The 19,355-nt window shown below is 49.7% G+C and overlaps 7 protein-coding genes across 7 annotated transcripts; 5 read left to right on the forward strand and 2 right to left on the reverse strand.

The window, feature by feature from the left end:
* Positions 1-554: 554 nt before the first annotated feature.
* On the forward strand, positions 555-1,910 carry EsH8_X_000150 (uncharacterized protein; the record flags this gene model as incomplete). Its single annotated transcript, XM_083274238.1, has 3 exons — positions 555-776; positions 829-1,079; positions 1,142-1,910. The coding sequence occupies 3 exons, from the start codon at positions 555-557 to the stop codon at positions 1,908-1,910; spliced, it is 1,242 nt and encodes a 413-aa protein (XP_083119630.1).
* Positions 1,911-2,482: 572 nt separating this feature from the next.
* EsH8_X_000151 (uncharacterized protein) lies at positions 2,483-3,329 on the forward strand (the record flags this gene model as incomplete). Its single annotated transcript, XM_083274239.1, has 3 exons — positions 2,483-2,671; positions 2,727-2,816; positions 3,087-3,329. 3 exons carry the CDS (start codon positions 2,483-2,485, stop codon positions 3,327-3,329), a joined length of 522 nt encoding a protein of 173 aa, XP_083119631.1.
* A 1,884-nt stretch (positions 3,330-5,213) lies between these two features.
* EsH8_X_000152 (uncharacterized protein) lies at positions 5,214-5,951 on the forward strand (the record flags this gene model as incomplete). The annotated part of the gene is made up of 1 exon (XM_083274240.1): positions 5,214-5,951. The coding sequence occupies one exon, from the start codon at positions 5,214-5,216 to the stop codon at positions 5,949-5,951; it is 738 nt and encodes a 245-aa protein (XP_083119632.1).
* Positions 5,952-6,511: 560 nt separating this feature from the next.
* On the reverse strand, positions 6,512-8,382 carry EsH8_X_000153 (uncharacterized protein; the record flags this gene model as incomplete). Its single annotated transcript, XM_083274241.1, has 8 exons — positions 6,512-6,875; positions 6,932-7,121; positions 7,177-7,291; positions 7,353-7,495; positions 7,552-7,677; positions 7,730-7,823; positions 7,877-8,138; positions 8,204-8,382. 8 exons carry the CDS (start codon positions 8,380-8,382, stop codon positions 6,512-6,514), a joined length of 1,473 nt encoding a protein of 490 aa, XP_083119633.1.
* A 1,159-nt stretch (positions 8,383-9,541) lies between these two features.
* On the forward strand, positions 9,542-11,114 carry EsH8_X_000154 (FAD dependent oxidoreductase; the record flags this gene model as incomplete). Its single annotated transcript, XM_083274242.1, has 4 exons — positions 9,542-9,794; positions 9,854-10,143; positions 10,211-10,784; positions 10,843-11,114. 4 exons carry the CDS (start codon positions 9,542-9,544, stop codon positions 11,112-11,114), a joined length of 1,389 nt encoding a protein of 462 aa, XP_083119634.1.
* Positions 11,115-13,824: 2,710 nt separating this feature from the next.
* Positions 13,825-14,606, forward strand: EsH8_X_000155 (HAD-like domain-containing protein; the record flags this gene model as incomplete). The annotated part of the gene is made up of 2 exons (XM_083274243.1): positions 13,825-14,423; positions 14,480-14,606. The coding sequence occupies 2 exons, from the start codon at positions 13,825-13,827 to the stop codon at positions 14,604-14,606; spliced, it is 726 nt and encodes a 241-aa protein (XP_083119635.1).
* Positions 14,607-16,216: 1,610 nt separating this feature from the next.
* On the reverse strand, positions 16,217-17,400 carry EsH8_X_000156 (alpha/beta fold hydrolase; the record flags this gene model as incomplete). Its single annotated transcript, XM_083274244.1, has 2 exons — positions 16,217-16,222; positions 16,555-17,400. 2 exons carry the CDS (start codon positions 17,398-17,400, stop codon positions 16,217-16,219), a joined length of 852 nt encoding a protein of 283 aa, XP_083119636.1.
* Positions 17,401-19,355: the final 1,955 nt, after the last annotated feature.

Genomic DNA, 19,355 nt, shown 5'->3' on the forward strand with positions numbered 1-19,355 from the left:
GCATCACCTTGCAAGCCAAGTGCCTAATTAGGAACTTCGTGTTCTATCCCAGGGGTCAACCAACGTTATCACTAGGGGCAAGACATCGGTCGTTGAACTAACGCGTGCCTCTCATTCGCTAACAGGATTCGCACCCAAGAGTACCCTTGAAGAAAAACGTTTGATTCCGCCGACTTTCCGGTCTCCCCGCCCCACTGACAGGTCTTGGACCTGAGAAGTGACTGAAAATGACTGACGGATATGGGATGGAGAGGCCAAGACTCAGTTGGTGCAGTGGTGCAGTGGTGCAGCACATCCCGGCAACATGCTCCTCGAGAACAGACCAACATTTGCGATTTTGAGTCTTAGTCGTCACGGGCAAGACATCCGACAATGCTTCATGCGAGGACTGCGCTCGCCTGTCTGGGCGTGGGGGGAGTGCAGCCCAGCCGTGGCATTTTGGGGCCATATATGTGCCCTCTGCCCGGTCCGCCAGGATTTCCTTAAGCTTAGAAACTCTTTTATTTCGCCTTTCTATCCCAAAGAGAACACATCGAACACTTTGAACCGTCAAAATGGGCTCTATCCCTGAAAAAACTCCCCTGGACGTCTCGGTTGCTATCAAGGCCAACGACGCCAAGAGCGTAGCAGAACTGTCCAATGCTGTCGGTTCCCTCGGCAAAGACTTCTCCGTGGAGGATGAAGAGGGACGCCTCAGGCTACTCAAACAAACACGGTCTTTGTTACAGGCCCTTGAGACCCCTAGAGAGACTATGATCAAGCATTGCTGGGCTCAGGTAAGCTGGCCCCTGACAGTTATCAAAAGCTTGACTAACTTCTTTTCCTCAGCCAGCTGTCAGCTTTGTCATTGCCACCGGAATCGAATCGGGGCTTTTCAACTACTTGGCCGAGCACCCCGGCCCCAAGAAAGTCGACCGATTAAGCGTAGCACTTCGTTTCGATTCGGACGTCCTTGCGCGCACGATGCGTCATCTCGGCTCCATGGGATACTTGAAGGAGATTGGACCTGACGAGTATGAGGCCACAAACTTCTCCAAGTCTTTGAGTCTTCCCATTATCGCGGGCGGATACCCTTGCATGTAAGATACCGCCTATTCCGCGAGTTCTTCCATATGTCCCAGATGCTAACAACGTCTTATAGCGTCGGTGGCTGCTGGCCTACATTCGGAAATTTCCCAACCTACCTCAAGAAGAATAACTGGTCAATCTCTGCTGATCCGGCTAAAGGACCCATGCAGGATGTGATTGGAGACGACAGCAACTTCTTCAAGCATATGATGACTAACTACCCCGCTGGTGAATTCCAGAACCACATGGCTGGATACAGACAGGGAAGACCGTCATGGATGGATGATGGATTCTACCCAGTAGCTGAACATCTCATCGAAGGTGCAGATAAGTCGGGGGATGTGGCTTTTCTTGTCGACATCGGTGGTAGTATCGGCCACGATTTGGATGAGTTCTGCCGCAAGCATCCCAATACGCCAGGTCGTCACGTTCTCCAGGATCTCCCACACGTGCTCTCACAGATCCAGAAGGTCGATGCCAAAATCGAGCCCATGGAATACGACTTCCATACCGAGCAGCCTATAAAGGGAGCTAGGGCTTACTATATGCACTCGGTTCTGCATGACTGGACAGATGACGTGTGCAAAAGCATCCTGTCCCGCGTCACGGCGGCAATGAAGCCGGGTTATAGTAAGCTTCTAGTCAATGAGAACGTGCTGCCTCCAACCGGGGCCAATTGGCAGACTACTGCCTTGGATATGATGATGATGACATTATTTTCATCGAGAGAAAGGACCGAAGAGCAATGGCGTAGATTGCTGGAGCCGGCGGGCCTCAAGATTATCAAGATCTGGTCTAAGGGTGAGGGTGTGGAGAGCCTCATTGAGTGCGAGTTGGCATGAAGCTAGGTAAAGCATTAAATAAATTCTGAAGTTTTACAAGATTTGAGCTTCCTAGTCTGTGTATGTTTGCTCCAATGACGTTGCACAGACGTTGAATGGGCATGGTCGATATACTACCCAGTAAACACGAGGTGATGGGTGCACAAAACTCGTTTCGTGAAAGAAAAGTGAGGTTTTCCTCCTCTTGTGGGACGATACGTAAGGTTGTGATTAATCAATCATTTCAGGTTCTTTCTCAGGACATGCTGCGTCTAGATGTACTGCATCAAGAGGCACCAAGCATCTGTAGCTGATTACATCAAATGACAAAGAAGTCCTGATGGGCTCCATCAGTGAAGTTTGCAGTCATGAAACGTTGTATTGAAGAACACACAAAGAGCTCCCTGCATATATCAAGAAAGACTTTTGGTTGCTGAGACAGAACCTCTGTCTGACGACGGATATAATAACGGCAACATTGCTCAACTTGTGGTTGAGTTTCCCCAGGTTTTTCCACTCCAATGCTTCTATTTTAAGCTTCTCTCTGCATTCGCCGATACCAACGACATCTCTCACACTGTATCTTGACAACCATGTTCTTCGGCCTTCTGATGGCCTTGGCATTGGTGCCGGCGCTATCGGAAGCTATGCCGGACCATTTGCAGCGTCACGCCTTGAGTCATTTCCAGAACTCATCGAGCCCGCTTCCACAACCAACATGCCAAAGCGACTCTGGGCTCTGTGGTCCCTTAGGCACAGTTCCCAGCAATGAGACCTCAGTCGTAAGTAGGACGGCATCCTACTTTGCGAGCTCGGAGCTAACATGGTTTAGACAAGCGCGGTGCTTCCTCTAACTACTGCTACCTCTTCTCCTTGGCAGAACGAAACATCGAAGGTACTAGTTGGTGTCTCTTCTATCTCTTCGACGTCAGCAAGTCCTTTCCGCAGCAGTGCCAGCTGGGGAAACAATACTATTGCGTCGAAGTCCCCAAACGGCACTCCTCTAATATCGCCATCCCTTATTAATGTAACCACCTCCTCGCTATCCACGAGCCACGTTACCGTGCCCACTGCATTGACTTCGGATGTCTCTCGCTCAGACACATCAATCAGCTTCCCAATGGTGATACCGTCAAGTATTTACATTACATCATCGACCTCAGTCACTTCTACTACTGCTCAATCATCAGATGGTAGCGCCTCTTCGGAATTTACGGAACGTTGGACCACCCCTTCTACGACCTCTTCAACTCCGTCAACCTACCCAACTTCGACGAACTCTCCAAATTTGCTCGCCTCGTCAAGTTCAACATCGCCAACTCCGTCAACCTACCTGACTTCGACAAACACCCCGAGTTCGCTCACCTCGCCAAGTTTAACCGCGTTGCCGCCAGCTACACTCACAGAAACGCCAATTGGAGCGTGGTTTGTCACTCTTGACGCTTCCACTTACACATCTCCGGTTTATATCACTACCACATCACCGGGCGGCAGTAGCCCTACCATTATCCCAAGTAAGACCTCGGATATTCAAAGCTGATGCATCTAATACTTCATAGTTATCATACCATTCACCGGGCCTCCGTTCGCTTGTTTTTACTGTTTTCTCCATTTCCCTCCCAATATTCAAATAAAGACCCCCACATTCTGCATTCAGCTCTTTGGTTTGAAGATTGGCAGCTGCCCCCCAGACAAAGCCCCGGATAAAGAAGGCGGCGGAGACAATTTTATACTGAGAGCCACGAGAGTTCCATCGCAGTATCATCATTTCTGGTAGAAACTCCACAGTTTTTGCGTCTGACAAACAAATGCATCGGCATCCATAGTTAAAAAGGCAGCATACCATCTCAGCACGTTTAAGCACTTATATAACCAGAGGGCCGAGGTCTTGGTCATGTAGGAGATGTGTGATGGGGCCAATATTTTATTGTTTAGTGGTCGATTGCAGTTCTCAAGTGCCCCTGTCGCCGTCATTGCATGCCCTTGACACGTTGAGTTTGGGTGCGTGAAAGTCTCATGTACGGATGCGGCAGGTGGACATTTCAGAGGATCCCACATGCACCGTTGGACGGGTACGTACCCTTCTCATTTAGCAGTCTGGGGAATCCGGTGAATAAGTGGAGGTGATCAGCCACACCACTTGCACGTGCCATCAGCTTCACATTCTCTTCAGCCACATACACGATGCGGACCTGGCTTGGTGAGGTACCCGGCCGAAAAGTGTGGCGTCGTGCTACTAAGACTCAATCGAGACCTGCTCAACGAGGTGAACCCGGCGCGTGCATCCTTACCATCATTAATACTATGTACCGGCTACCTCAGGTAAGGGCCTTGGATAACGATGCTATGGTCGGTCACCGCCACGAAAACCGCCTCAAATCCCCACGCCGATGTGCATTTGATGGACTGAGACAGACGTCGAGATGAGCCCCCATTCCGTCCGAGTATGCTGGACTGAAGTATAAGGCGGGGTTTGTGGTAGCTCACTACACTATTTCGAAAATATTTCCAAATATCATCACTGCAAAATATGCGATGGATAGTATTACAAACTGGGAACAAGGCTCGACGGCTCTGATGATTGGGTATTTATCAATCAGGCACCTGATGGTTTCTCTTGCTGTGTTTGTTGCAACAAGGCGTGATGAACAATTCAAACTGGCTGAGTTGGTGCAACTCACTCCCCATAGTCGGCGCCGTGGACTTAGGAGCCGGTCACCAGGAGCACGGAGAAGCCGATGCTCAGACTGGTAAACAGTAAGGCAGAAAGCAGGCCAAGGTTTGGAACGAATGTAATATGGTACGGCTCGCTTGTGCATCTGTCAAGTACAGGCTGTCGTCGTAAAGTCGACAGAGGTTTACTGCCCCTAAATATTTCGGATATAATTAGATGAAACTTTCCATCGTACAACTACGGGCAGATCAACTTAAAGCATCTGGCCTTATATAATAAGCAGAATGAGAAGGCTTATATGGCCTTGCGTAAAGTTTCTAGCAATCAGCAGCAGAAAGTTGAAACGAGGTCAAGCTGTATTGTATATAATTCCTATTTATATGAGATACTTTCACTAGTACCTCTCTAATTGGCAGAACTCCTCTAGATCAGAAGGAGCTAAAAATAGACTTGTCTGGTTGGCTTATGCCCCCTGCTTACTCCGCACCCAGGTCTAGCAGCATTTGATGGGATAATTATATACTACTCTGCAGGCAGCTGCCGAGTCACGCTCACGAAGTAAAATCTGACTCCTTCGCAGCAGGTCAAATACATCCTACTTCTGAGAAACAACAGAGTTACACAGCTGATAACGGACAGCTGATTTCAACATGTCTTGTCCCGACCAGCCTCTCAAAGTCTTCCCCCCGCCCTCCGAATTCTGCAGCCCCATCACAAGCGTTAAGCGCGAAGGAACGTACAGCTTCTATGGTCCCCTCTCAATCTCTCGTCTCGCCGACTCCGCCTCGGATTTCATCCTCAAACACTGCACTGCCGACAGAGATGGCCTCGTCCAGGCCCTCTCCTCCTTCCTTGTTGACTCGTCGGCCCACGTCCGGCAGCACGCCAGCCCTCCCGACCGAGAGAGCAGCAACCACTCGACCTGGCTCTGCGTCCGTATCACAGGGCCCACGGATGAATGGATCACGCCGCGATGGCACCGCGACGGGCGCATGTTTGACTGCGCGTGCGCGACGCCTCAACCGCACGCAAAATATGCCGTGACGCTGATCGGACCGCCTACTCGGCTGCTCTACCCGTCGGAAGCGGTGGACGCCGTAATGAAAAGAGTGGAGGCGCAGAACAGCAGTTGGGAAGAGGAGCGCGCGGAGCTGGCCTCGGCACTGGAGGGGATACCGCTCGTCGAGCTCCGCGCGGGCCAGGTCGTGCGGTTCACATGGGGAGAGAATGACGCGCCGGTTCATTCGGAGCCGGATAGCAGTGCTGAGAACAGGTTGTTTGTAAGCGTGATGTTTGGTTCCGAGGAGGAGTTGAGGGATATGTGCAGCGTTCGGGATGAGGTTTATGGCGAGGAGAGTATTTGGACATCCCCACGATCTTTGGAGTAACTTAGGTGCTTCTTTGTCTGGATTAACTTAGAGATGCTAAATTCGTGGTGATGGCTGGGCCCAGCCCGGGCTGATTTTTTTGGATTACTTTGTAAGGATGATGGATTCGGCTGGTTATCTGAGTTGGCTGGTCCCTTGGGCATCCATGGGAAGATAGGCATTTTTTGAATTAGCCGTACTATAAGTAAAGCTTCCCTAGGTTTTAGGCTGCACAGGGCTTTGTTCTAGCCCATATTTCAACCCATGATGTGCACGTTTGTATAAGTCTTCGGTGTCCTCAAGTCGATCCTGGCCTGAACAGAGGTTGCCGAAATTGTGGACGGTGTCCGGCTTTTAGTCTCTCTCTTAGAGTACACTCGTGGTGGTCAACCTAGCTGCTACACACCGATTTTTAACGCGCATGGTAGTGCCTCACATCGAGTGTCACTATCGAATCCGTTAATTACTTTTTCAACATTGGACATGCCTGGCAAACATTGGATATTGTGACAGATGGACCACGGTATTCTATCGGGGGTAAGAGAATACCCTTCCATAAATGAAAGCATTTGCAAGCTAATCTACTTCCTATCGGGATCCAAGTCATCTTCATCAACTACTACATCCCCTGCATCTATATCCGTACTAGCGGGCGCCTCTGGAACCAGCCGAATCAGATACACCATACAAGGGATGACAACAACCAGGATGCCAGCGTTGATATAAAATGGAATCCGAGGGTCGGCGCCGGTCGTAGAGTTGATGGCGTACGAGACAGCTTGACCGGCAGTTTCAAAGGCTCGGAACACACCGCCCGACCGAGAGGATGACCCTACATCGGTGGAGAAGGTACCCAGAATCCAGTACAAAGACAACTGGGTCCAGTACCCCGTCGAGAATAATATCAGATAAGGGAGGTAGGCCTCAGCCCATCTTGCGGTGTGCCTTTGAGGGTAATAACGTTAGCTTGGTTACGAAACATGAGTTGTAGAGCAACGTACACTTGGTAGTCAAGAGCTTCTTCGATCTTGCCCCCACCAAACTTGCTGTACTCAATGCCGATCCAAATGAAGCAGGCTGCTTGTGGTATGACCCAACAGATGAACGAGATCCATGCTCGTTTGGCTTGGGACCAGCGGGAAGTATCCAGAAGTTTTCCGTAGGCGATGACCATGACGATGGTAAGACTCGCTGAGGGGATATATTAGATTGCATGTTGACTTCCAGGGAGTGTTATTGTACTCACGGGTGATCAGCGACGACAATGCTCGCGACCTGACAGAAAAGTGCAAAGACAGATAAGTACCCATGGTTCCACCATAGAAAAAGGAGTAGAAGGCGGGCACAGAAATCAGCCATGTCTGGGTTTGGTTGTTAGCCGGTGTCGAGGAAGTCCAAAACCTTCGATAGAACAATGCTCACCTTCTTGCGCTGCAAGTGTCTCCACAAGGCAATAAGTTCTCTTTTCCAGCTTATGCTGCTAGCCATGGGAATCTTGGCGCCGTTGCGACGCCGTACGCGTCTTGTGGGAGACAGGAGGGCAGCCCAGATCGTTCCAGTGCATTCTGTTACTTCGGTTAGAGGGTTTCGTCAATGAATATACAGAGTTAATGAGACTCACCGAAGCCAACAAAAATGAGGTAGGTAGACCAAGCAATGCCTCCTGCGTTAGCCTTGGAGTAGTTGTTGGAAAAGCTGATTGCGCCTCCCATGACGCTGCCTGAATTCCGCATAGCAGACCAGATACCTATTCAACTCAGTTATTACCAGTATATCCAAAGAGAATCAAGAAATCTTACCCAAGTAAAAGCCCCTATCGTTTGGTTCCGGGTATGACAACATGGCAGCAGTCTCCGCAACGTATAGAAATCCGGACGTGAAACCACCAAGCAGCTACGGACTTGTTAGCATCGACAAGCACCCAGATGTGTGTGGTCTGAAAATACCCTTGCGAAGAGGAGATACCAATCTACGTGATACTTTGCGCTCACGTAGTACGCCGAACCAGCCAGAGGCATCGACACGGCGGCAATCATGCAGGACCATTTGATGCCGAACTTGTTAATCAGAGGCCCACCAAAGATAGTTATCAAACACCCGGACATGTAGCTCAGCGCGGTTGCCAAATTCGCCAAGTACGGAGTTGAGAGCCCACCACCTCCGAGGTTGGAGATGGCGTCGGACATGGCTGGGCCGACGAAGGAGAGGCTATGTGTTTTAACATGGTTACTTTCATGCCGCTGCCTTAGGAAGTGTTGAAGTGTTGGACTTACGCCCCGAAAAGGATCATTTGGAATAGAACGCCTCTATAGAATTTTGTGAATTTCGTGGCGCGGACATAGCCATCGTCAACCTCATCGACGTGGCCTCCATCGTACACATGACTGGTGCCAGCGGCAACATCCTCTGTGTCAGGGACTCTGCTGTCGTCCTTTTTCTGCGGAGTTGCCATGGTACAGAAGAAAGCAATTGAAGCAGATCGAGAATGGATGTTTGGTCGGGCATCAGAAGGCCAACCGGCATTGACCTGTTTATAATATGTTCATTAAAGTAGCAAGGCTTTCATTGGCTTGGCCCGATTGATTCATGGTTGCTGATTATACCTCCCAAGGAATCGAACATGTTAGCGCAGTCCCATGCTAGCGCAGGAGAGCAAGACAAGCAATGCCCACTCCACACCTCCTCCACAAGGCAGATAGTAGCACGAGGATGCCCATGTTGATAGCTCCCCCTCATGAACGTCGCATTTGTGCCAACAATTTCCACTTAATGTCAATATGTACCTTCCAATCAGCTTTATTATCGCATTGGCATGTCAAAGGCCTTGCTGACCAGTCATATTTCCTACGTGTGGAGATCAAGTATTACGCTAACGTGCTTAATCACTGTGGAAGTATATTCTCCGACCATCCAGCACTCGTGACGTTTACCCCTCAGCATCAGCTAGTGAACACAATAAGATTGAACGTCTGCGCCTGGCTGACTGCGTTTATCGTCGAAAGCTTGCGCAGCGCTTGCCGGACAGCGGCCTTATCTTAGATATCGGGGGGCCAGGGTTCCCGGGTTCCTATCACCTACCCCACGTTGCAGATACACTGATAGCGGTATCAGCCCCCTATTGGGAAAGGATGAGAGATTCATAAGACAGGGACTTCAGCTTTGCCCTGGTCTTTCTACGACCGGGCCGGCTGTCAGTCCTTGACAGGACAGAGTAGTGTTCTTTCTGCCGTCCCGCCGCCCTGCCGCCCGGCGCCCGGATGGGTTTCAGTTGGTTGCATGGACGGATGAGGCGCGGAGTTTGGACAAATGCTGACATGTTGGCATGCTGACCCCAGCGTCTCTTTCACTACCATTGACCGGGCCGGTCAGTTTCTTTAGAGATGTTTCTGTTCCCTATTCCTATCTTCAAGTCCACTCGCGGAAAGGAAACGGTTTCCCGTTTCCAGTGTGGAGAACTTATGTAAGCATGGCCGATAGCGGGTGAGGTATCCCTACTGCAACCTCGTTGACCTTTTATCAATGGCGGGCGTGGCGGCGCATTTTGCGACTCTTACACGATAGCAGTCACTTGTTGGTTTTTGAGCCCAGAAACTACCCCCTTCTACGCAGCCATGCCGCCTTCCGCACTTCCCGTCCCGGACTCCACGACCTCCTTCTGGAGGGCAACCCCGCACCCTCTAGATGATCATCGGTCTACCCCCGAGCTTCCAAGCCAGGTCGACATTGCAGTCATTGGCGCTGGCTATGCAGGGGTTGCGACGGTATACCACATACTCGACCAGTGCAAGGCCCGTGGGGTCTCACCCCCGAAAATCGTGATTCTTGAAGCCCGACAAGCGTGCTCCGGGGCTACTGGACGTAATGGTACGCCTAACTGCCACCTCACATTACCCTAATGATTTCTGACTGTTCATGTGTTACAGGGGGCCATCTCAAGCCGGATCCATACAACCGTCCCACAAGTCTCGTCACCACGCATGGCATCGAGGCTGCGGCTGAATGTGCCGAGTTCGAGGCCAAAAACCTTCCAGCCGTGAAAAGGGCCATTGAAGCCGAAGGCATTGAGTGCGACTTTGTCCTCACCCGCGCTGTCGATGCCTTGATGTCAGACGCTATTTGCCACCGAATGAAATCTGGAGTCGAATTACTTAGAAAAAATGGGGTTTCTGTAATGAACGATGTGTACTATGCAGACGGCGCCGAAGCTGAACGAGTAAGTTGCGAACTGCTTAGACATTGCATCAACTCATTCATTGCGGAATGATGCTAACTATGCCTAGCTATCTGGAGTGAAGGGAGTCAAGGGCTGCCTTTCTTACACCGCGGGCCACTTGTTCCCTTACAAGCTTATCCTCCATCTCCTTTCTAAAGCCATTGACGCCGGTGTCAATTTACAGACCCACACGCCTGTCAAGGCGGTGACCAAGACCCCTGATGAGGATGGCTATCTGACACTGACCACACCTCGAGGCACAGTCCGTGCCACCAAGATTGTGTATGCAACCAACGGCTACACTTCATCCATACTACCCGAGTTTGTCGATAAAATTGTCCCTGTACGTGGAATTTGCAGCCATATCGTCCCCGGCAACAGCCGCGCTCCGCTGCTGCCCCACTCGTACATCATTCGGTGGTCAGACACCGAGTACGAGTATTTGATTCCCAAGCTAGACGGAAGTATTGTTGTTGGAGGGGCGCGGTCAAAATACTTCCACGACTTGCCGTCCTGGTACAACAATGTCAATGACGATAAGTTGATCGATGCTGCGAAGGACCATTTTGATGGGTACATGCAGCGCGTTTTCCATGGGTGGGAAGACAGTGGCGCGAAGACGTCCAAGGTGTGGACTGGAAGTGAGTCAACATACCCAACTCGAACTGAGTTTGAAAGCATAGACTAACGGTATTCCAGTCATGGGCTACTCGTCCGACGGGTTGCCGCATATCGGCGTCGTGCCTGGAAGACAAAACCAGTTCATAATTGCCGGGTTCAACGGACACGGCATGCCGCAGATCTTTCTCTCCGCAAAGGGGGTGGCGTCGATGATAACTGAAGAAATAGGATTCAAGAGCACCGGTATCCCGAGGATCTATGAGGCTACACAAGAAAGATTAGACAGTTCCAGGAACACAATTCTCGAGAGTTGGAGAGCAACACAAATCGCAGAGGGAGCAAAGCTGTAGATGATTGGCTGTAATTAGAGGGCGATGCATGAGGAACTCATACAACTTGAACCATCCTGTTGTGCATTGCTTTTAGATGTAAAAGTAGCTGTCCTCAATAATGTTTGGGAATATGAATATCATCAACTGTTGGATTACGTGACCCGAATACGGGCAGGCGGTCAGCAGCAGCGGCCGCAGCAGCGGAGCCCGGAGATTACGTCTCCGGGCTGCCAACAGCTATATCTACACTTCCGCTGCTGCTGCTGCCAACCTTCTACTTTCCCTTCTACATACCGATTTACAGCTTCCGAATACACCATATTGATATTCGGCGAGCTCCAGCCCATACGGGCAGTCCTGTTGTATACAACAGATACCCTGTGATTCCAACATCAACACTGTAACCCATATGATCCGAATATTTCAAAGGCTGTCAGAGGTGTCGCATCGAGAATTCAACTGCGCAGTTAGCTTTCTAAGTGGCACCCTAGAGGTGACTCTATGACAGTGAATATCTATAGTTTGCATTGGTGCTACGGCTGAGAAGTACTACATTGGGTAACAGGGAACGAGGAAGGTGGAACCACGGAAAGCAATCAAGAAGACATACCCACTGAGCATTGCAATTTACCATGGTGACTAGCTCACAAGTAAATCCGCACCGAAATCATGAAAATATTGATAAACAGCACGATAAAAATGACGCTACAGGTTTACTTATAGGCTATAATTAGTTAAGCCAATATCAAATAGCGATACTACGTAGGGTCTTCTGGGTTGTGAGCGAGGCATAATCAAGTTTGTAGTAGCTGGTTGCGCCACAGCTTGTTTAACACAAGAGTAAGCACATGTCACTAACACTATATTGCCTTGAGGACCAATAATGATCGGCCTTGAATTCAACTCTATGCTGTCGCCACATCATAGATATCTTTCTCAAAGAGGCAGGTGTTGTTTCAAATGTAAAGCAGTACATAACTCTGGCAGACCTACAGCAGTTCAGTTAGAGGAATATGCAGTCATTTATCACATTTCTTATGCCTGGCAATGACATTTGATGTTTATTGTATATTTTATAACCCAAAACCTATCACCAAGGATTCCATATACACCAGGCGTTCGATGTTGGGTTTGTGGATTTGGAGACCGTTGTTAGTTGTCTCTGTGAAAGTTCATGTCGTAGCTAATCCCGTAATTGTTTTTACTTAGGCTCGATTTGTTCCCCTGGAAAATTGCAAATCTCGACTCATAAAGATAAAACCATTGAGCCACCCAGAAAGATATATCACCGTCGAGCATGTCTAGTTGAGGCTCTTCCTGGTTTGGAGGCTATTTCTGTACATTTCGGTAGAAATGCAACATATTGAGCTGGTCATGTCCCAATAGCTGTCATTCGAAGCGAGATTAAAAAGAGGGAGTGAATGTGAATCGAGCTGCAACCTTACGCAATGGACTGGCCAAGATGCGCCCACACGATCTTCTATCCAAAGTTGCCAAAGTTGCATTTCATTTTGTCAAAAGCTACATTTGATAAGCGCCCAGCAAACGTCCAGAACCCCGCCCACCACTGGTCCCTAATCTCACATTGACCCGATAAGCCCCCGGGTAACCAACACACTGCGGAGCCGGTACCGGTTTCGGTGCCTAATTATATGAACGGCCCGGTCCCGGAACGAAGAGAAGTGTTTTGAAAAGGGTGGTTGAACTTCATCGATAATGCGCCTGTGGAATCTCAATCCTTGACGAAGGATCCATGAATGAACAGAACCGTGATTGGTGTTTTAACCGACTTATGAAGCATATTACGTGGTCCTTGGTGGCAAGAGATGCGTAGGGATCAACAGACGAGATATCTCAAAGTCTTGTTGTGACATTTCCTGCAATGATAGCGGTTTCAGTGGAAATTTGTGTGCAAAGTAGCGTCTTTGATGGTATTTCATTCATATGCTTTAATTAACAGGTCACTTTGTTATTCTAAGACTAAAATCTTATGAACAAAGTGTCTTCTAAGGTGTTTATCTGCTTATTTATTATGTGTTTGTGAAATTCAATCTTTCATGTCGAGCCTCACTCGGCGCAAGGTGGCGTCCAGAAGGCTCAGGTTAATGTTTTCCGGCCTGAAGAACAGCGTCCCACACTTGATTACCCCGCCTTCAAAGTAATCAATCGGGGGAATGCCTTATCTTGGCTAAACCCCAACCTTGGGGATAAAGTGGGTTACGAATTCAGTTCATGTGCAAGCTCATTTGCGTAAGCTTTTTAGCCGGGGAACTTGGAAGGATGACCGTAGTTAAACCCCTGGCGATGTTGGCGAGCCATCGGCCGAACTGACGAATAGCAGCACGCCTGCAAAAGCACCGGGCCGGCGCTTTTGTCTTGGTTACGTTGTCATTGCCAGCGGTCTTATCCTCGCAGATACGTCGATACTGCTGCGATAAGGTTACCGAAAGCCGACCCGCGGAGCTTTCCCCCGATAGCGGGCCGGGAACAGCGCCGCCGGACACTGCTGCTGTCTCCCGACACTTCGATCCTGAGTGCGGGGTGGTGACAGGAGTGTTGCAAAAGGGCGCAAACTTGCATTGCTGGCGACAAGCGTCCTACATTTAATCAGCATCATCTTGTTGGTAGAGACACAAGCCACCCCGAAACACCCTTGCGCCGCCTAACCATTTGTTGATCCTTATCTCTTGCTGCATTATCTTTGGCTATCTCGTTCTATTCCTTCGCCATGGCCACCTCCAAAAATGTTGTCTTTGATGTCGTCGGCACACTCGTCACTTACGAGCACCTCTTCGAGGCCATCGACGAACGACTTGGCGAAAGGCTGCGAGCCCGGGGTATCCAGCCTAAACTTCTCGGATGCTGCTGGCTGGAGGTAGCTGAGCGCGAGTACACCTATCTGTCCATGTCAGGACGTTACGTGGTGTTCTACAAGGTTTTCATGTCCTTGTTCTACCGGTGCCTCCATTACGCTGGCATTGAGGAGCCACGCTCGTTCGCAAGCGACGAAGATGTGGCTTACCTAATTGACGAGTGGAAAAAGCTCAACCTGCGTGAGGGAGCCGCCGAGTGCATTAATAAGCTTCGCGATGCTGGCTTCACCGTTTGGTGCTTCACGGCCGGAGACATTGCCCGTGTGGGCGGCTACTTTGCTCGGGGCGGGGTCGATATGCCCGTCGAAAACCTGCTCTCCTGCGACTCGTCAGGGCTCGCGAAACCAACCCCGGAGGCTTATACTCCTATCTTGGAGAAGCTCTCCGTCGGCGGTTCCAAACCCTGGTTCGCTGCCGCGCATCTGTGGGATGCTTCAACAGCAAAGACAGTAGGGTACGTAATCTTGCGAGAACTTTGCCATTCATACTATAGTGACTAACCTTTTGCAGATTCAATGCAGCATACTGCACTGCATTGGAGGGAGAGGCGCTGCCCGATGTTTTCGGAGAGATGGATGTAGTAGCTGAAACATTACCCGCAATGGCAGACAAAATCATTGCTACCCTTGAGAAATAGGACGCTAAATCAAAATGGGACTGGAGGACTGGTAACTGGGAGGATACATTATTTGCATAGCGGGTTAGATCTGTATCAGCGCTGAATAGTATTCGAATATACCGCCGAACAGACAAAGATATGAACATAATAAAGCCGTACGGCCTTACCTTTGTGGGGAAAGGCTCCCATGACTGCCCGTCCAACACGAAATAGATGTTACAATGACCGGGAAGCTCATCCACCTCCCCTTCGTTCACCCCACTGTCGCATTACATGTTCAGGGTTTGCAGAGCCTGCGAGCCGGGAAATGGTGTCACCGTAACCTACTTCCTCGACTTCGCAATGAAGTAGAACAAGCCCATCCAAAGACCAACACAGAACCCGAGTACTTGCTACATCTATATTTTAACAACCGGATCTAGACATTCAGTGCGACCATAGTGGTGGAGTTGAAGACTGGGGAGCGACCTCTGCTTCCCCTTCTCACCCTTCTCACCTAAAAAATCAGGACTATTTGAAAGCAACCATGCTTGGATGCACAATCGGGTCAAAACCAAACATAACTAAATAACATAGTGAACTGCCTTTACGAACGGAGCGGCTTATTTACTGAGTCCATGTTAATATGAACAGCAGAACGGCGCTGATGTTGGCCTATCACAGGGTATGTGGCATCTTTGATGTACCTTGGCTGCTCGAATGTAGCCCCCGATTGTAACAGTAACAGGGGGGTGGACCAACCTTTCGGCGACTCCGGTTTAGGAGGGGATGGTCATATATTCTAAGATGCATTCACTTCAGATTGGTCACATTTATGTTGGAACGGTCTCAACCACTGGGACAGTGGTCTAGCGGGGACTGCGTATGACGTTTTATCTGGAATTTTGAAGGATGAAGCAGATATACAAGGAACGAGATACTGCTATATGCGTGGTTTTGTGGATCGTCCCGGGTTAATGCGGCAAGTGGAGCGGCGACCGAGACGCCCAAGATGACCCAGACACCGAACATCGAAAAGCTGCCGCCATTCAGCAGTGCCACAAACGCAAAGGCGTCGATTTATTGACAAAGAGGATGAAGTCATCGTGCCTGCTCGCTTTATACATCTTCCGGGGCGTTCAGTTCGAGTTAATACAATAACTTAAGTATGGGGCCACAACTGAGCAAATCATTGTCACCGCTGGGGGTTGCATGTGGACGAACGGGCGAGTCTGGCTCAACGTCAAGTGTGGGATTGCTGGTGTGTGGCTACCTAGGCGGGGATCTTCCCCGAAAAATATTCATCAACCTATTTATGGGCACGACGAACGAATGATGTTTGTCCTCTACATATTTTCTCTTCCCACCGAATACACGTTTAACATCTAATTAATTCCTTCCGTTTGACCTACATATCTCTTAAGATGAGCTCGTACTACTTTGACTATGAAAAGGTATCTAATACGACACCGACCCCCCTTTTGTGCTTTTATCAAAAGCGACTGAGCAATATACTCGACTTAGTTAATAACCCATGATATAGGCCTTAGGATGAAGGCATTGCTTCGTGCCGCGGACAACAGCCTTAAGGTTGGAAAGAGAGGACTGGTTCAGGTAAACTATGAGCATTCCTAACATACCTATCAACCCTAGGTCTTAGTCAAAAGTATCAAAGGAATATATCAAACCATAGACATTTATTAGTAGAAAAACTACACGACGTTGTAAATGAAGGGTTTCAAAGACTTGTGTTTCATGTACTGACAACCATAGTCTTTCAACTGTAATAAAACCTGCAGAATCGCGATGAACGCTGCAACGCAGCGATATGAACCTAAAAAGTCTCTTGGAGCCATCCCAACACATCTTGACCAAACTGAACCGGGTTCTGGAGCAAAGCCCAATGCCCACCTTCTCTAGTCTGACTCTTCAGATTCGGCAGGAGCCCTGCATCGACACTGCTTTGAAGCAGAGCAGGCCTACATACCACGTCCTGGTCCCCACCCCAGAAGTAAGTCGGCACTTTGACCACCCTAAGGTCTTCCGGAACCTCCTTTTCTGCCTCGTTCTGCAGCTTGAATGCCATTGCTTTGTACCAACACTGAGGCCCTTCGAATCCGCCGTCTTTGGAGAAGCGGTCCATGAAATCCGCCTTGTGCTCGGGTGTGGCGTACGGTAGCGTGGGTTGCGTGCGGCCCTCGCTGACCCATTTGCGCATCCCGCCCGGGGTGCACCAGTTGTCGAACCAGGTGTACGGGTCCCCGAACGCTACGCTGTACACAGCCTCGAGGTTATGGTTCATAATTTCAGCGCCATCGTCTGCACCGAAGAGTTGCCAGTACTCGTAGATGCCGCGGCCAAATGCCTGCTTAGTGGCCTCGTTGACCTCGTCGAGATCGAAGTCTGCAGTTGGGGAGATGTAGGCGACGTTCACCATGACCAAAGCGGAGACGCGTAAGGGGTAAAAGTTGTAGAAGCGCTGGGCGAGGAAGCAGCCCCAGTCGTGACCTAGCGAGACGACCTTGTCCAGCTTCTCAGCATCGAGGATCTCAACGACGTCGGTCGCCATGCGCTGAATGCCGTAATCAGCCTTGTCAGTGGGCTTAGAAGTCCCTCCATAGCCAAGGCAATCTATGGCGATAACGCCGAAACCGTTCGGGACGAGATAGTCGTTGATGAGACCAGCCCAGAGGCTTGCCGTGTCGGGCCAGCCATGGAAAAGGGTGATGGTTGGTTTTTTTTCCTGGGCAGGGGAGGCATAGTAGGTGTAGTTGAACCCACGTGAAACCTTGAGTGTCTTCTTGGCAAGCTTTGAGAGATCCATTTGTGTCATCTTGGGCCTTCCTGACGATCTGGACTGTAGTTCTTTAGTCAATATGGGCGGAGGTGCTGGGCTACATATAACGATGACTCGGGCTGATGAGCTGTCTGTGCAGTTTGCATCTTCTGGCAGGCCGCGGCTAGTCACATGGAAGCTGAATGGGATGCATAAGCGGGCAGTGCAAATATGTCCACGGACATTGAAATGCTTCCGCTTAGCATTAAATCCTGCCCTTTGCGGACGCCCGAGAACCATTCCGGTTGGCCCAGTCGCGTGTTGGCCGGTCAGCTATTTAACTGTTCCGGACCCCCCGGGCTTGATAATTGGGCAACATTGGGAACAGCCGACGTATTTGTCGGCCCGCATGGGCGAGAGAAACCCATTAGATCTGCGGTTGGTCATGGTTGGCATCAGCTGTATGCAAGCCTCGGCCACGTTTAGGACCAACCAATCACCTGCCAGCGTGCCAGCGCAAGTTACAATGAAACGGTCTGTTGTCATTATTGGAAGACTAAGTGAGTGGGTTATATGATGGGAAGAAGCCAGACGTTTAGCAGAGAGTGCGACATACCGACCCATCCGAGTGCATGGTTCAAAAGAGGGGTAATTGCTCGGCAAGAAGCGCCACGAGTGAAAAAATAGTATCACCTAAGCTGCAACACAGCCATTTATTTAGAACAAGGTCGGCATTCTTCGAAGGTTAACTGCTCAGGGGAACTGGGAGTTTTCATTTGAGTCCTGTTATCGTCTAGCCGAGGCGCTATGCAGAAACCATATTTCAATGAAAGTAGCTAGCTGATATCTGCTGCCACGTCTTATTAGCTCTAGCAATCCATTTTTTGTAAACGGATGTATCTCTTAAAAAGTAGATGCAATCAATGTTATAATTCCCATTTATACCAGTTAGCCTTTTACTTGTCATTTACAGAAGGCGACGACGACCTGGGGAGGGCACGATTATTTTCTATTCATTGTGGCACAGCGGTAAACAAGGCCAGAAGAAAAGCTGGAGGGCGACTGACCGAAACACAAGGCGACAATCTTTCTACGACCGCATAACGAGAACGAACTGAGAGCTGGCGCTTGGATGAAGAAAGGCTTCGTAGTGAACCGCTAAGCAGACAGATTTGGGGATGAGGATGTAATAGAAGTAACACCAGATGCTGATATACGACACCGGCGACGTAATGTGAGCATCTGTAGCTTGTTCTCATGGCCCTTCCTAAGACAGAGGGTGCGCTCAACGCTCAAACACCAATCAGTCACTACTGCTATTGAAGACTAGAGGGATGCTCTGTACGATGCCTCTGGTATTCGAAGATCTTGCTATTTTTTGGTTGAAAAGGACAGAACCCAGAGATGGAGGGTGTTGCAGGTGTTATCTATGTTTCATATTGGTTGATTCGTACTCATGGGCGTGCAAAAGCATCGGTCCTAAACCTGCAACTAAGGTGGAGCTAGCGTTTCTTGTTCTGCAAACACCGCTTCGTGATCTCTTTGAAGGTTTGGCGCCGCCTCCTAAAGGTTGCATAACGATATCCGACATCGATACATCTCCCTCAATCCAAATCCTCCATCTCTTGCCGGGCGCATCTACGAATGAATTAATCGCTCGCTGCAACGAAACACCTTATTTTGACCTTTTCGAAGTCGTTAGCATCATTAGAAGTAGATAGTAGCGGTGAGATAGAACAACTCATCGATTGCATCCTGCATCCTGCATAGCACCGAATATGCCCATTATCACCCTTGTCTGCCCCTCAAAATCTCCACTTCACGACTTCACCCCTGACGCACACCGCCGTCTATTCAAATAGAAGAACAGTTGCAACACCGGCACAAGGAAGAGATCATTTGTTCTGGAACGAAATCTATCACCATGACAAATAATACAACAAGCCAAGAGAGTGCCGGTGCCACGGGTATACTCATCGACGTCCCCAGGCCACACCAAATCTGTCTCGATG

This window comes from Colletotrichum jinshuiense, chromosome 10 (genome assembly GCF_051148585.1).
Source record: "Colletotrichum jinshuiense chromosome 10, complete sequence".
In the NCBI taxonomy this organism is placed as follows: Eukaryota; Fungi; Ascomycota; class Sordariomycetes; order Glomerellales; family Glomerellaceae; genus Colletotrichum; species Colletotrichum jinshuiense.